The 15,123-nt window shown below is 44.4% G+C and overlaps 1 protein-coding gene and 1 long non-coding RNA gene across 2 annotated transcripts in view; one reads left to right on the top strand and one right to left on the bottom strand.

Moving 5' to 3' along the window:
• The window catches only part of LOC145504749 (NBPF family member NBPF19-like), a 251,607-nt gene that overhangs the window by 115,911 nt on the left and 120,573 nt on the right, over window positions 1-15,123 (bottom strand). The window contains exons 58-70 of the mRNA XM_081486056.1: window positions 14,239-14,290; window positions 13,140-13,354; window positions 11,858-11,909; window positions 11,040-11,215; window positions 9,736-9,787; window positions 8,637-8,851; window positions 7,355-7,406; window positions 6,537-6,712; window positions 5,233-5,284; window positions 4,134-4,348; window positions 2,852-2,903; window positions 2,034-2,209; window positions 730-781 (exon numbers count right to left, since the gene is read on the bottom strand). Coding sequence (XP_081342182.1) covers window positions 730-781; window positions 2,034-2,209; window positions 2,852-2,903; window positions 4,134-4,348; window positions 5,233-5,284; window positions 6,537-6,712; window positions 7,355-7,406; window positions 8,637-8,851; window positions 9,736-9,787; window positions 11,040-11,215; window positions 11,858-11,909; window positions 13,140-13,354; window positions 14,239-14,290 — 1,537 coding nt within the window. The remainder of the gene's footprint in view (window positions 1-729; window positions 782-2,033; window positions 2,210-2,851; window positions 2,904-4,133; window positions 4,349-5,232; window positions 5,285-6,536; window positions 6,713-7,354; window positions 7,407-8,636; window positions 8,852-9,735; window positions 9,788-11,039; window positions 11,216-11,857; window positions 11,910-13,139; window positions 13,355-14,238; window positions 14,291-15,123) is intronic.
• Window positions 1-15,123, top strand: part of LOC145504771 (uncharacterized) — a 375,749-nt gene that overhangs the window by 316,164 nt on the left and 44,462 nt on the right. The window lies entirely within an intron of this gene.

Genomic DNA, 15,123 nt, shown 5'->3' with positions numbered 1-15,123 from the left:
TGGGTGCCATGGGGTAGGAGAGAGACAGCAGGTTCTCTGGGCACTGGGCACACAACCAGCGGTTGAAGGAGGAGATGGAATTTTCCCTACATGCTAACGTCACCACCCCCAGCACACACAGAAGGCAGGGACAGTGGTTCAGACTTTTCTGCACAGATTGTATTGATCTGGATATCCTGTGTCCAAGTGAACACAGCTTTTAAGAAGTTAAAGATGTGTTTGAGTTTGGACTCTATTCCATTCAATTTTAAAATATTTCTTGGCACAAATATAGCTTCAAGATCAGTTTTTCAGAGTTGGAGAAAAAGGAGGTATAGACTAGATATTCTGCCTTCAAGAACTATTTTTTTCAATATTTTGTTGTAATATGAATATCGTTCGATTTTCCTCCCTTGAAATCAAATATTTACCAACATGCTGATGCCAAACCAGTGTAAGACCCATAGGCTCTCACCCTACTTTACCCACTCAGGAGAAAACACACGAATACAGGAACTCCCAGGTTTAGTTATTTCACCTGGGACAACTCACTGTACATTACTAAACTTGAAGGATTGAAAAACTGAAACGCACAAACTTGTGAAACATAAATAGACAACACTACTAAAGAGATACTTGCTGCTGCATGAATAGATGAAAGAGTTATATAGAGTACTTTCTATTTTTCTCTGGATCTGAGGTCTCCTGCTGTCACCACTGACATTCACAGCCCACAGATTTTCAAATTACCTGGGAAATGAGAGCTCTTGTCCACTCACTTGCTTGTGATCGTTTTCATTGTCTAGTAGGAAATTCAGAGACAGCAGGTCATAAGAAGCAAATCAGATCTCACACATATCTACTCAGGAAACACATATACAACAGGGACCTTAATATTCTAATTGCAAGAACATAATTCTTTAGCAAAGATATTCTAGGACACTTAAGTCGTATGAGAATTAGACTGGACTGCTTCCAGACCCATCGAGGAAATTTGCTGATTGATCTGGTATCTCTCCCAACAGCCTTCGTTCTAAGTCTGTAGAAGCACTTAAAAATGTATTTTCCACAGAGATGCTAGAAAATGAGCTGAGTTATTTTCTAGAATTATTTCTATAGTGCTGCTTGGTCCCATCAGACTATGTGGTTGTTGATGGTTCAGAGGAATTTATGCTTGAGACTAGAGTGATGGGTGAATTGTGAAAGCGTTAGCCGCTCAATGGTGGCGGTCTCTTTGTGACCGCATGGACTATAGCCCACCAGGCTCCTCTCTGTCCATTGAATTCTCCACCCAAGAATACTAGAGTGGGTGCCATTCTCTTGTCCAGAGGATCTTCATGATACAGGGATTGAACCTGGGTCTCCTGCATTGCGGGCAGATTCTTTACCATCTGAGCCACCAGGGAAGCCCAGTGAAATCTATTAACCTTCAAATCAAAAAGAATCTTTGGTGCTACACAGAAACCATGACCATTTGAAGCTGGAGGAACTGCCAGAGCCCAGCCTTACTTCATGGAAACATCCAAGCAAGGCAATGGGACAGTTGTGTCTGTCTTGGTGTCAGATACCATCTTAGCTAAGACCTGCCAACATCGAGAAAAGGGAGACTGGGGCTGAGCGCAGTAAAACACATGATGGAAATCACCTCTCCTTATAAAGAGGCAAGTCTGTCATCACTTCTGGAGAGGCCACGAACATTGACAAAAATTTAACTCATTGCGGGGAACAACACACTGGCTCCAAACGAGTTCTGACAGACACCTCCTGTGGATTTCCAGCTGAGGTGGTTGAGAGTTGTCACAAGTGCTTTGTGTCAAATGCCTGATACTGGGGTCAGGGTGACAGAGACAAGCCCGGAGCCAAAAAATGAATGAGAGCTCCCTGACCCACCTGATGTCTGTACTTAAAACTCTACCACAGAGTCTCATCCAAATCACTGTCTACAGCGCTTCCAACAGGGATGACAAACCTCAGCACCGCAGAGGTGGGGAGTACGAAGCGTACAGAGTCTACCTGGGCATATAGGTGGAGTTCTATCACAAGAAAATACTCACTGGTTACATCCCGAGCATAAGACACATCCACGTCCTCAGGTGAGAAGATGGCATTGCTCCGATAAGGCCAGAAGGAGTCTGACAGGTCAGGAAGAACTGAGTAAGTCAGGTAGTGTTCATCTAGAGAGTCCTGTGGGACTCCATTCTCTATCATCTGTGGCAGCTGTCTGTTGAACCTGGTGGGGAGGGACGGCAAAAGACTAAGCCAAGACTTATCAGAAACTGTACAGTCCTATCTGGTTTTGATGGAATGTTTGAGTGGTGAAGCCAAGGGTCTGATCCATGACAGGGAGAAAACTCTGTTTTGTGTGTGAGACACAGCGTGGTTTTACAGGGGCGGAAGAGAGAAAAAGCAGTAGGTGCTCAGTGGTCTGACCAAATAACAGGCTGATGAACAGACAGATTTCTCTGTGATGGTACAGTCACGCCTCACATACAGGGACACGGAGTAGTGGCTTTCACACTTCCACTTACATGGCATTGACATTACTATGACACACATGCCAGCATGCTAACACCAAACATATAGCAGATATGCATCTCACTCTAGAAACCACACCTGATATAAAAATTGAGTGCAAAAAAATCACTCTGACTTAGTTCACCTAGGTCGACTGACTTGGGTTTGAAACTTGACCAGTAAATAAGAAATTGGAAACAATACAAGTACCACAGTGAAAGCAGAGAACATTATGAAAAAGAATAATAGTGGTGGGCAAAACTGACGACACAATATATTCAGCACTTTCTGTCTTTCCCCGCATCAGAGGTCTGCAGAGGTTATCACTGTACAGGAGCCCACAGATATTCAAAATTACCTCGGGGCCACAACCGCTGCTCCTTTCAGGTCATCGTGACCATTCTGGTTTTCTGCAAAGAAATTAACAGAAGAGTTATGTCAGGCAAATGCCTTTCCAAAACGCCCAATCCTGTGCCTATCTTCAGAATGTGGTAACAGGCTATTGAGACAGAAATAATCCAGGAGGCCCTAGAATGAGCCTCAGAAGAAGGCACTGGGTTTCCTTCTTGAGCCATTGGACAAATTTCCTTGATATGATATGTCATCGGCAGAGTATCCTGATCCCCAGTCTGTGCAAACAGCTAAATATATCCTTTTCCCCACAGTTCCTGGGGAACAACTTAATTATATCCTCAGCCTGCTATAATACTCAGGCTTTTTTCATCTGAAATGTTGTTTATTAATGGGATAAGTGATTTCACACTGAGATTAAATGGGAGTGGAATCCACACACCATCAAGTCAAATGAATCTCAAAGCTGCAAACAGAGGCCATTCATCAGGTTGGGAAGTTCCAGGGCCCTGTCTTCCCTCAGAGCTGCTGCTGCTGCTGCTAAGTCGCTTCAGTCGTGTCCGTCTGTGCGACCTCATAGACGGCAGACCACCAGGATCCCCCGTCGCTGGGATTCTCCAGGCAAGACACTGGAGGGGGTTGCCATTTCCTTCTCAATGCATGAAAGTGAAAAGTGAAAGTGAAGTCGCACAGTCGTGTCCCCATGGACTTCGCGACCCCATGGAGCCTACCAGGCTACTCCATCCATGGGATTTTCCAGGCAAGAGTACTGGAGTGGGTTCCCATTGCCTTTTCCGTTACCTCAGAGAAACATACCAAAAACTGACAGTGCGCATTACCTTCTGCTATCAGAAACTTCGAACAAGATAAGTCCAAGGAAAAGAGAGAGGCTATGGGTTGACAGACGTGAACGAAAGTCGTGACACCTCCAAAGAAATAAACAAGACTGCAAAAAGCCTTGGACAGGTGTAGGAACGCAGGGACATTACCCAGAAATGACAATTAAAGCATTTCCTGTGAGATAAGAGGTTCATTCAAAATTAGGAAGCCTTTGTACCTCCTGTGCCACAATTGCTAAGGTTCATGTGAGTCTGGCTGGACCACCTTGGGTAGAGCGGTTTACCCCAGGGACAACCATGACAGGGAACTTAGAAAAGTTCATTCATAGAATGTCTCATTTTAAATGCAACTATAGAGTCTGGTTCAAATCAGGCTTCAGTATGGAAGCATAGGGTCTATCAAACGGGATCATTCTCCCAGAGTAGACTAACAGATATATCGAAGACTACCTGGGAGACCAGTCGAAATTTCATCCTCTTCAGCATGAGAGCAACCACAGGCTCCATCCATGGCAGACTCCACATTCTCTTCATCAAATGCAAATTTTCCATCACTGGAAGGCTGGTTGCAGGCAGAACCTTCCTGGAGAGTGGAAGGTACTGAAACACATTCATCTTGGGATTGCTGGAACACCACCTTCTTTTCAACATCCAGCAAGTTCACGCTGTGTCAGGTGGAGAAGGGATGACAGAAAATTAAGAGGATTCGACCCCAAGCTATCTGGCTGGTTTTCATGACAGGCATTGAGTTTGCTCACAGAAAGCAAAAGAGCAGTCCCCTTAAGGAGGGAAGTAACTCCTCCTGATGTGGAGTGGAGTGTGGGTGCCATGGGGTAGGAGAGAGACAGCAGGTTCTCTGGGCACTGGGCACACAACCAGCGGTTGAAGGAGGAGATGGAATTTTCCCTACATGCTAACGTCACCACCCCCAGCACACACAGAAGGCAGGGACAGTGGTTCAGACTTTTCTGCACAGATTGTATTGATCTGGATATCCTGTGTCCAAGTGAACACAGCTTTTAAGAAGTTAAAGATGTGTTTGAGTTTGGACTCTATTCCATTCAATTTTAAAATATTTCTTGGCACAAATATAGCTTCAAGATCAGTTTTTCAGAGTTGGAGAAAAAGGAGGTATAGACTAGATATTCTGCCTTCAAGAACTATTTTTTTCAATATTTTGTTGTAATATGAATATCGTTCGATTTTCCTCCCTTGAAATCAAATATTTACCAACATGCTGATGCCAAACCAGTGTAAGACCCATAGGCTCTCACCCTACTTTACCCACTCAGGAGAAAACACACGAATACAGGAACTCCCAGGTTTAGTTATTTCACCTGGGACAACTCACTGTACATTACTAAACTTGAAGGATTGAAAAACTGAAACGCACAAACTTGTGAAACATAAATAGACAACACTACTAAAGAGATACTTGCTGCTGCATGAATAGATGAAAGAGTTATATAGAGTACTTTCTATTTTTCTCTGGATCTGAGGTCTCCTGCTGTCACCACTGACATTCACAGCCCACAGATTTTCAAATTACCTGGGAAATGAGAGCTCTTGTCCACTCACTTGCTTGTGATCGTTTTCATTGTCTAGTAGGAAATTCAGAGACAGCAGGTCATAAGAAGCAAATCAGATCTCACACATATCTACTCAGGAAACACATATACAACAGGGACCTTAATATTCTAATTGCAAGAACATAATTCTTTAGCAAAGATATTCTAGGACACTTAAGTCGTATGAGAATTAGACTGGACTGCTTCCAGACCCATCGAGGAAATTTGCTGATTGATCTGGTATCTCTCCCAACAGCCTTCGTTCTAAGTCTGTAGAAGCACTTAAAAATGTATTTTCCACAGAGATGCTAGAAAATGAGCTGAGTTATTTTCTAGAATTATTTCTATAGTGCTGCTTGGTCCCATCAGACTATGTGGTTGTTGATGGTTCAGAGGAATTTATGCTTGAGACTAGAGTGATGGGTGAATTGTGAAAGCGTTAGCCGCTCAATGGTGGCGGTCTCTTTGTGACCGCATGGACTATAGCCCACCAGGCTCCTCTCTGTCCATTGAATTCTCCACCCAAGAATACTAGAGTGGGTGCCATTCTCTTGTCCAGAGGATCTTCATGATACAGGGATTGAACCTGGGTCTCCTGCATTGCGGGCAGATTCTTTACCATCTGAGCCACCAGGGAAGCCCAGTGAAATCTATTAACCTTCAAATCAAAAAGAATCTTTGGTGCTACACAGAAACCATGACCATTTGAAGCTGGAGGAACTGCCAGAGCCCAGCCTTACTTCATGGAAACATCCAAGCAAGGCAATGGGACAGTTGTGTCTGTCTTGGTGTCAGATACCATCTTAGCTAAGACCTGCCAACATCGAGAAAAGGGAGACTGGGGCTGAGCGCAGTAAAACACATGATGGAAATCACCTCTCCTTATAAAGAGGCAAGTCTGTCATCACTTCTGGAGAGGCCACGAACATTGACAAAAATTTAACTCATTGCGGGGAACAACACACTGGCTCCAAACGAGTTCTGACAGACACCTCCTGTGGATTTCCAGCTGAGGTGGTTGAGAGTTGTCACAAGTGCTTTGTGTCAAATGCCTGATACTGGGGTCAGGGTGACAGAGACAAGCCCGGAGCCAAAAAATGAATGAGAGCTCCCTGACCCACCTGATGTCTGTACTTAAAACTCTACCACAGAGTCTCATCCAAATCACTGTCTACAGCGCTTCCAACAGGGATGACAAACCTCAGCACCGCAGAGGTGGGGAGTACGAAGCGTACAGAGTCTACCTGGGCATATAGGTGGAGTTCTATCACAAGAAAATACTCACTGGTTACATCCCGAGCATAAGACACATCCACGTCCTCAGGTGAGAAGATGGCATTGCTCCGATAAGGCCAGAAGGAGTCTGACAGGTCAGGAAGAACTGAGTAAGTCAGGTAGTGTTCATCTAGAGAGTCCTGTGGGACTCCATTCTCTATCATCTGTGGCAGCTGTCTGTTGAACCTGGTGGGGAGGGACGGCAAAAGACTAAGCCAAGACTTATCAGAAACTGTACAGTCCTATCTGGTTTTGATGGAATGTTTGAGTGGTGAAGCCAAGGGTCTGATCCATGACAGGGAGAAAACTCTGTTTTGTGTGTGAGACACAGCGTGGTTTTACAGGGGCGGAAGAGAGAAAAAGCAGTAGGTGCTCAGTGGTCTGACCAAATAACAGGCTGATGAACAGACAGATTTCTCTGTGATGGTACAGTCACGCCTCACATACAGGGACACGGAGTAGTGGCTTTCACACTTCCACTTACATGGCATTGACATTACTATGACACACATGCCAGCATGCTAACACCAAACATATAGCAGATATGCATCTCACTCTAGAAACCACACCTGATATAAAAATTGAGTGCAAAAACATCACTCTGACTTAGTTCACCTAGGTCGACTGACTTGGGTTTGAAACTTGACCAGTAAATAAGAAATTGGAAACAATACAAGTACCACAGTGAAAGCAGAGAACATTATGAAAAAGAATAATAGTGGTGGGCAAAACTGACGACACAATATATTCAGCACTTTCTGTCTTTCCCCGCATCAGAGGTCTGCAGAGGTTATCACTGTACAGGAGCCCACAGATATTCAAAATTACCTCGGGGCCACAACCGCTGCTCCTTTCAGGTCATCGTGACCATTCTGGTTTTCTGCAAAGAAATTAACAGAAGAGTTATGTCAGGCAAATGCCTTTCCAAAACGCCCAATCCTGTGCCTATCTTCAGAATGTGGTAACAGGCTATTGAGACAGAAATAATCCAGGAGGCCCTAGAATGAGCCTCAGAAGAAGGCACTGGGTTTCCTTCTTGAGCCATTGGACAAATTTCCTTGATATGATATGTCATCGGCAGAGTATCCTGATCCCCAGTCTGTGCAAACAGCTAAATATATCCTTTTCCCCACAGTTCCTGGGGAACAACTTAATTATATCCTCAGCCTGCTATAATACTCAGGCTTTTTTCATCTGAAATGTTGTTTATTAATGGGATAAGTGATTTCACACTGAGATTAAATGGGAGTGGAATCCACACACCATCAAGTCAAATGAATCTCAAAGCTGCAAACAGAGGCCATTCATCAGGTTGGGAAGTTCCAGGGCCCTGTCTTCCCTCAGAGCTGCTGCTGCTGCTGCTAAGTCGCTTCAGTCGTGTCCGTCTGTGCGACCTCATAGACGGCAGACCACCAGGATCCCCCATCGCTGGGATTCTCCAGGCAAGACACTGGAGGGGGTTGCCATTTCCTTCTCAATGCATGAAAGTGAAAAGTGAAAGTGAAGTCGCACAGTCGTGTCCCCATGGACTTCGCGACCCCATGGAGCCTACCAGGCTACTCCATCCATGGGATTTTCCAGGCAAGAGTACTGGAGTGGGTTCCCATTGCCTTTTCCGTTACCTCAGAGAAACATACCAAAAACTGACAGTGCGCATTACCTTCTGCTATCAGAAACTTCGAACAAGATAAGTCCAAGGAAAAGAGAGAGGCTATGGGTTGACAGACGTGAACGAAAGTCGTGACACCTCCAAAGAAATAAACAAGACTGCAAAAAGCCTTGGACAGGTGTAGGAACGCAGGGACATTACCCAGAAATGACAATTAAAGCATTTCCTGTGAGATAAGAGGTTCATTCAAAATTAGGAAGCCTTTGTACCTCCTGTGCCACAATTGCTAAGGTTCATGTGAGTCTGGCTGGACCACCTTGGGTAGAGCGGTTTACCCCAGGGACAACCATGACAGGGAACTTAGAAAAGTTCATTCATAGAATGTCTCATTTTAAATGCAACTATAGAGTCTGGTTCAAATCAGGCTTCAGTATGGAAGCATAGGGTCTATCAAACGGGATCATTCTCCCAGAGTAGACTAACAGATATATCGAAGACTACCTGGGAGACCAGTCGAAATTTCATCCTCTTCAGCATGAGAGCAACCACAGGCTCCATCCATGGCAGACTCCACATTCTCTTCATCAAATGCAAATTTTCCATCACTGGAAGGCTGGTTGCAGGCAGAACCTTCCTGGAGAGTGGAAGGTACTGAAACACATTCATCTTGGGATTGCTGGAACACCACCTTCTTTTCAACATCCAGCAAGTTCACGCTGTGTCAGGTGGAGAAGGGATGACAGAAAATTAAGAGGATTCGACCCCAAGCTATCTGGCTGGTTTTCATGACAGGCATTGAGTTTGCTCACAGAAAGCAAAAGAGCAGTCCCCTTAAGGAGGGAAGTAACTCCTCCTGATGTGGAGTGGAGTGTGGGTGCCATGGGGTAGGAGAGAGACAGCAGGTTCTCTGGGCACTGGGCACACAACCAGCGGTTGAAGGAGGAGATGGAATTTTCCCTACATGCTAACGTCACCACCCCCAGCACACACAGAAGGCAGGGACAGTGGTTCAGACTTTTCTGCACAGATTGTATTGATCTGGATATCCTGTGTCCAAGTGAACACAGCTTTTAAGAAGTTAAAGATGTGTTTGAGTTTGGACTCTATTCCATTCAATTTTAAAATATTTCTTGGCACAAATATAGCTTCAAGATCAGTTTTTCAGAGTTGGAGAAAAAGGAGGTATAGACTAGATATTCTGCCTTCAAGAACTATTTTTTTCAATATTTTGTTGTAATATGAATATCGTTCGATTTTCCTCCCTTGAAATCAAATATTTACCAACATGCTGATGCCAAACCAGTGTAAGACCCATAGTCTCTCACCCTACTTTACCCACTCAGGAGAAAACACACGAATACAGGAACTCCCAGGTTTAGTTATTTCACCTGGGACAACTCACTGTACATTACTAAACTTGAAGGATTGAAAAACTGAAACGCACAAACTTGTGAAACATAAATAGACAACACTACTAAAGAGATACTTGCTGCTGCATGAATAGATGAAAGAGTTATATAGAGTACTTTCTATTTTTCTCTGGATCTGAGGTCTCCTGCTGTCACCACTGACATTCACAGCCCACAGATTTTCAAATTACCTGGGAAATGAGAGCTCTTGTCCACTCACTTGCTTGTGATCGTTTTCATTGTCTAGTAGGAAATTCAGAGACAGCAGGTCATAAGAAGCAAATCAGATCTCACACATATCTACTCAGGAAACACATATACAACAGGGACCTTAATATTCTAATTGCAAGAACATAATTCTTTAGCAAAGATATTCTAGGACACTTAAGTCGTATGAGAATTAGACTGGACTGCTTCCAGACCCATCGAGGAAATTTGCTGATTGATCTGGTATCTCTCCCAACAGCCTTCGTTCTAAGTCTATAGAAGCACTTAAAAATGTATTTTCCACAGAGATGCTAGAAAATGAGCTGAGTTATTTTCTAGAATTATTTCTATAGTGCTGCTTGGTCCCATCAGACTATGTGGTTGTTGATGGTTCAGAGGAATTTATGCTTGAGACTAGAGTGATGGGTGAATTGTGAAAGCGTTAGCCGCTCAATGGTGGCGGTCTCTTTGTGACCGCATGGACTATAGCCCACCAGGCTCCTCTCTGTCCATTGAATTCTCCACCCAAGAATACTAGAGTGGGTGCCATTCTCTTGTCCAGAGGATCTTCATGATACAGGGATTGAACCTGGGTCTCCTGCATTGCGGGCAGATTCTTTACCATCTGAGCCACCAGGGAAGCCCAGTGAAATCTATTAACCTTCAAATCAAAAAGAATCTTTGGTGCTACACAGAAACCATGACCATTTGAAGCTGGAGGAACTGCCAGAGCCCAGCCTTACTTCATGGAAACATCCAAGCAAGGCAATGGGACAGTTGTGTCTGTCTTGGTGTCAGATACCATCTTAGCTAAGACCTGCCAACATCGAGAAAAGGGAGACTGGGGCTGAGCGCAGTAAAACACATGATGGAAATCACCTCTCCTTATAAAGAGGCAAGTCTGTCATCACTTCTGGAGAGGCCACGAACATTGACAAAAATTTAACTCATTGCGGGGAACAACACACTGGCTCCAAACGAGTTCTGACAGACACCTCCTGTGGATTTCCAGCTGAGGTGGTTGAGAGTTGTCACAAGTGCTTTGTGTCAAATGCCTGATACTGGGGTCAGGGTGACAGAGACAAGCCCGGAGCCAAAAAATGAATGAGAGCTCCCTGACCCACCTGATGTCTGTACTTAAAACTCTACCACAGAGTCTCATCCAAATCACTGTCTACAGCGCTTCCAACAGGGATGACAAACCTCAGCACCGCAGAGGTGGGGAGTACGAAGCGTACAGAGTCTACCTGGGCATATAGGTGGAGTTCTATCACAAGAAAATACTCACTGGTTACATCCCGAGCATAAGACACATCCACGTCCTCAGGTGAGAAGATGGCATTGCTCCGATAAGGCCAGAAGGAGTCTGACAGGTCAGGAAGAACTGAGTAAGTCAGGTAGTGTTCATCTAGAGAGTCCTGTGGGACTCCATTCTCTATCATCTGTGGCAGCTGTCTGTTGAACCTGGTGGGGAGGGACGGCAAAAGACTAAGCCAAGACTTATCAGAAACTGTACAGTCCTATCTGGTTTTGATGGAATGTTTGAGTGGTGAAGCCAAGGGTCTGATCCATGACAGGGAGAAAACTCTGTTTTGTGTGTGAGACACAGCGTGGTTTTACAGGGGCAGAAGAGAGAAAAAGCAGTAGGTGCTCAGTGGTCTGACCAAATAACAGGCTGATGAACAGACAGATTTCTCTGTGATGGTACAGTCACGCCTCACATACAGGGACACGGAGTAGTGGCTTTCACACTTCCACTTACATGGCATTGACATTACTATGACACACATGCCAGCATGCTAACACCAAACATATAGCAGATATGCATCTCACTCTAGAAACCACACCTGATATAAAAATTGAGTGCAAAAAAATCACTCTGACTTAGTTCACCTGGGTCGACTGACTTGGGTTTGAAACTTGACCAGTAAATAAGAAATTGGAAACAATATAAGTACCACAGTGAAAGCAGAGAACATTATGAAAAAGAATAATAGTGGTGGGCAAAACTGACGACACAATATATTCAGCACTTTCTGTCTTTCCCCGCATCAGAGGTCTGCAGAGGTTATCACTGTACAGGAGCCCACAGATATTCAAAATTACCTCGGGGCCACAACCGCTGCTCCTTTCAGGTCATCGTGACCATTCTGGTTTTCTGCAAAGAAATTAACAGAAGAGTTATGTCAGGCAAATGCCTTTCCAAAACGCCCAATCCTGTGCCTATCTTCAGAATGTGGTAACAGGCTATTGAGACAGAAATAATCCAGGAGGCCCTAGAATGAGCCTCAGAAGAAGGCACTGGGTTTCCTTCTTGAGCCATTGGACAAATTTCCTTGATATGATATGTCATCGGCAGAGTATCCTGATCCCCAGTCTGTGCAAACAGCTAAATATATCCTTTTCCCCACAGTTCCTGGGGAACAACTTAATTATATCCTCAGCCTGCTATAATACTCAGGCTTTTTTCATCTGAAATGTTGTTTATTAATGGGATAAGTGATTTCACACTGAGATTAAATGGGAGTGGAATCCACACACCATCAAGTCAAATGAATCTCAAAGCTGCAAACAGAGGCCATTCATCAGGTTGGGAAGTTCCAGGGCCCTGTCTTCCCTCAGAGCTGCTGCTGCTGCTGCTAAGTCGCTTCAGTCGTGTCCGTCTGTGCGACCTCATAGACGGCAGACCACCAGGATCCCCCGTCGCTGGGATTCTCCAGGCAAGACACTGGAGGGGGTTGCCATTTCCTTCTCAATGCATGAAAGTGAAAAGTGAAAGTGAAGTCGCACAGTCGTGTCCCCATGGACTTCGCGACCCCATGGAGCCTACCAGGCTACTCCATCCATGGGATTTTCCAGGCAAGAGTACTGGAGTGGGTTCCCATTGCCTTTTCCGTTACCTCAGAGAAACATACCAAAAACTGACAGTGCGCATTACCTTCTGCTATCAGAAACTTCGAACAAGATAAGTCCAAGGAAAAGAGAGAGGCTATGGGTTGACAGACGTGAACGAAAGTCGTGACATCTCCAAAGAAATAAACAAGACTGCAAAAAGCCTTGGACAGGTGTAGGAACGCAGGGACATTACCCAGAAATGACAATTAAAGCATTTCCTGTGAGATAAGAGGTTCATTCAAAATTAGGAAGCCTTTGTACCTCCTGTGCCACAATTGCTAAGGTTCATGTGAGTCTGGCTGGACCACCTTGGGTAGAGTGGTTTACCCCAGGGACAACCATGACAGGGAACTTAGAAAAGTTCATTCATAGAATGTCTCATTTTAAATGCAACTATAGAGTCTGGTTCAAATCAGGCTTCAGTATGGAAGCATAGGGTCTATCAAACGGGATCATTCTCCCAGAGTAGACTAACAGATATATCGAAGACTACCTGGGAGACCAGTCGAAATTTCATCCTCTTCAGCATGAGAGCAACCACAGGCTCCATCCATGGCAGACTCCACATTCTCTTCATCAAATGCAAATTTTCCATCACTGGAAGGCTGGTTGCAGGCAGAACCTTCCTGGAGAGTGGAAGGTACTGAAACACATTCATCTTGGGATTGCTGGAACACCACCTTCTTTTCAACATCCAGCAAGTTCACGCTGTGTCAGGTGGAGAAGGGATGACAGAAAATTAAGAGGATTCGACCCCAAGCTATCTGGCTGGTTTTCATGACAGGCATTGAGTTTGCTCACAGAAAGCAAAAGGGCAGTCCCCTTAAGGAGGGAAGTAACTCCTCCTGATGTGGAGTGGAGTGTGGGTGCCATGGGGTAGGAGAGAGACAGCAGGTTCTCTGGGCACTGGGCACACAACCAGCGGTTGAAGGAGGAGATGGAATTTTCCCTACATGCTAACGTCACCACCCCCAGCACACACAGAAGGCAGGGACAGTGGTTCAGACTTTTCTGCACAGATTGTATTGATCTGGATATCCTGTGTCCAAGTGAACACAGCTTTTAAGAAGTTAAAGATGTGTTTGAGTTTGGACTCTATTCCATTCAATTTTAAAATATTTCTTGGCACAAATATAGCTTCAAGATCAGTTTTTCAGAGTTGGAGAAAAAGGAGGTATAGACTAGATATTCTGCCTTCAAGAACTATTTTTTTCAATATTTTGTTGTAATATGAATATCGTTCGATTTTCCTCCCTTGAAATCAAATATTTACCAACATGCTGATGCCAAACCAGTGTAAGACCCATAGGCTCTCACCCTACTTTACCCACTCAGGAGAAAACACACGAATACAGGAACTCCCAGGTTTAGTTATTTCACCTGGGACAACTCACTGTACATTACTAAACTTGAAGGATTGAAAAACTGAAACGCACAAACTTGTGAAACATAAATAGACAACACTACTAAAGAGATACGTGCTGCTGCATGAATAGATGAAAGAGTTACATAGAGTACTTTCTATTTTTCTCTGGATCTGAGGTCTCCTGCTGTCACCACTGACATTCACAGCCCACAGATTTTCAAATTACCTGGGAAATGAGAGCTCTTGTCCACTCACTTGCTTGTGATCGTTTTCATTGTCTAGTAGGAAATTCAGAGACAGCAGGTCATAAGAAGCAAATCAGATCTCACACATATCTACTCAGGAAACACATATACAACAGGGACCTTAATATTCTAATTGTAAGAACATAATTCTTTAGCAAAGATATTCTAGGACACTTAAGTCGTATGAGAATTAGACTGGACTGCTTCCAGACCCATCGAGGAAATTTGCTGATTGATCTGGTATCTCTCCCAACAGCCTTCGTTCTGAGTCTGTAGAAGCACTTAAAAATGTATTTTCCACAGAGATGCTAGAAAATGAGCTGAGTTATTTTCTAGAATTATTTCTATAGTGCTGCTTGGTCCCATCAGACTATGTGGTTGTTGATGGTTTAGAGGAATTTATACTTGAGACTAGAGTGATGGGTGAATTGTGAAAGCGTTAGCCGCTCAGTAGTGGCGGTCTCTTTGTGACCGCATGGACTATAGCCCACCAGGCTCCTCTCTGTCCATTGAATTCTCCACCCAAGAATACTAGAGTGGGTGCCATTCTCTTGTCCAGAGGATCTTCATGATACAGGGATTGAACCTGGGTCTCCTGCATTGCGGGCAGATTCTTTACCATCTGAGCCACCAGGGAAGCCCAGTGAAATCTATTAACCTTCAAATCAAAAAGAATCTTTGGTGCTACACAGAAACCATGACCATTTGAAGCTGGAGGAACTGCCAGAGCCCAGCCTTACTTCATGGAAACATCCAAGCAAGGCAATGGGACAGTTGTGTCTGTCTTGGTGTCAGATACCATCTTAGCTAAGACCTGCCAACATCGAGAAAAGGGAGACTGGGGCTGAGCGCAGTAAAACACATGA

This window comes from Giraffa tippelskirchi, chromosome 5, assembly GCF_054371585.1.
Source record: "Giraffa tippelskirchi isolate mGirTip1 chromosome 5, T2T-mGirTip1v1.2.pri, whole genome shotgun sequence".
Lineage (NCBI taxonomy): Eukaryota > Metazoa > Chordata > Mammalia > Artiodactyla > Giraffidae > Giraffa > Giraffa tippelskirchi.
The sequence above is the reverse complement of the archived record's forward strand: the minus strand, read 5'-3'. Positions and strand labels throughout refer to the sequence as shown.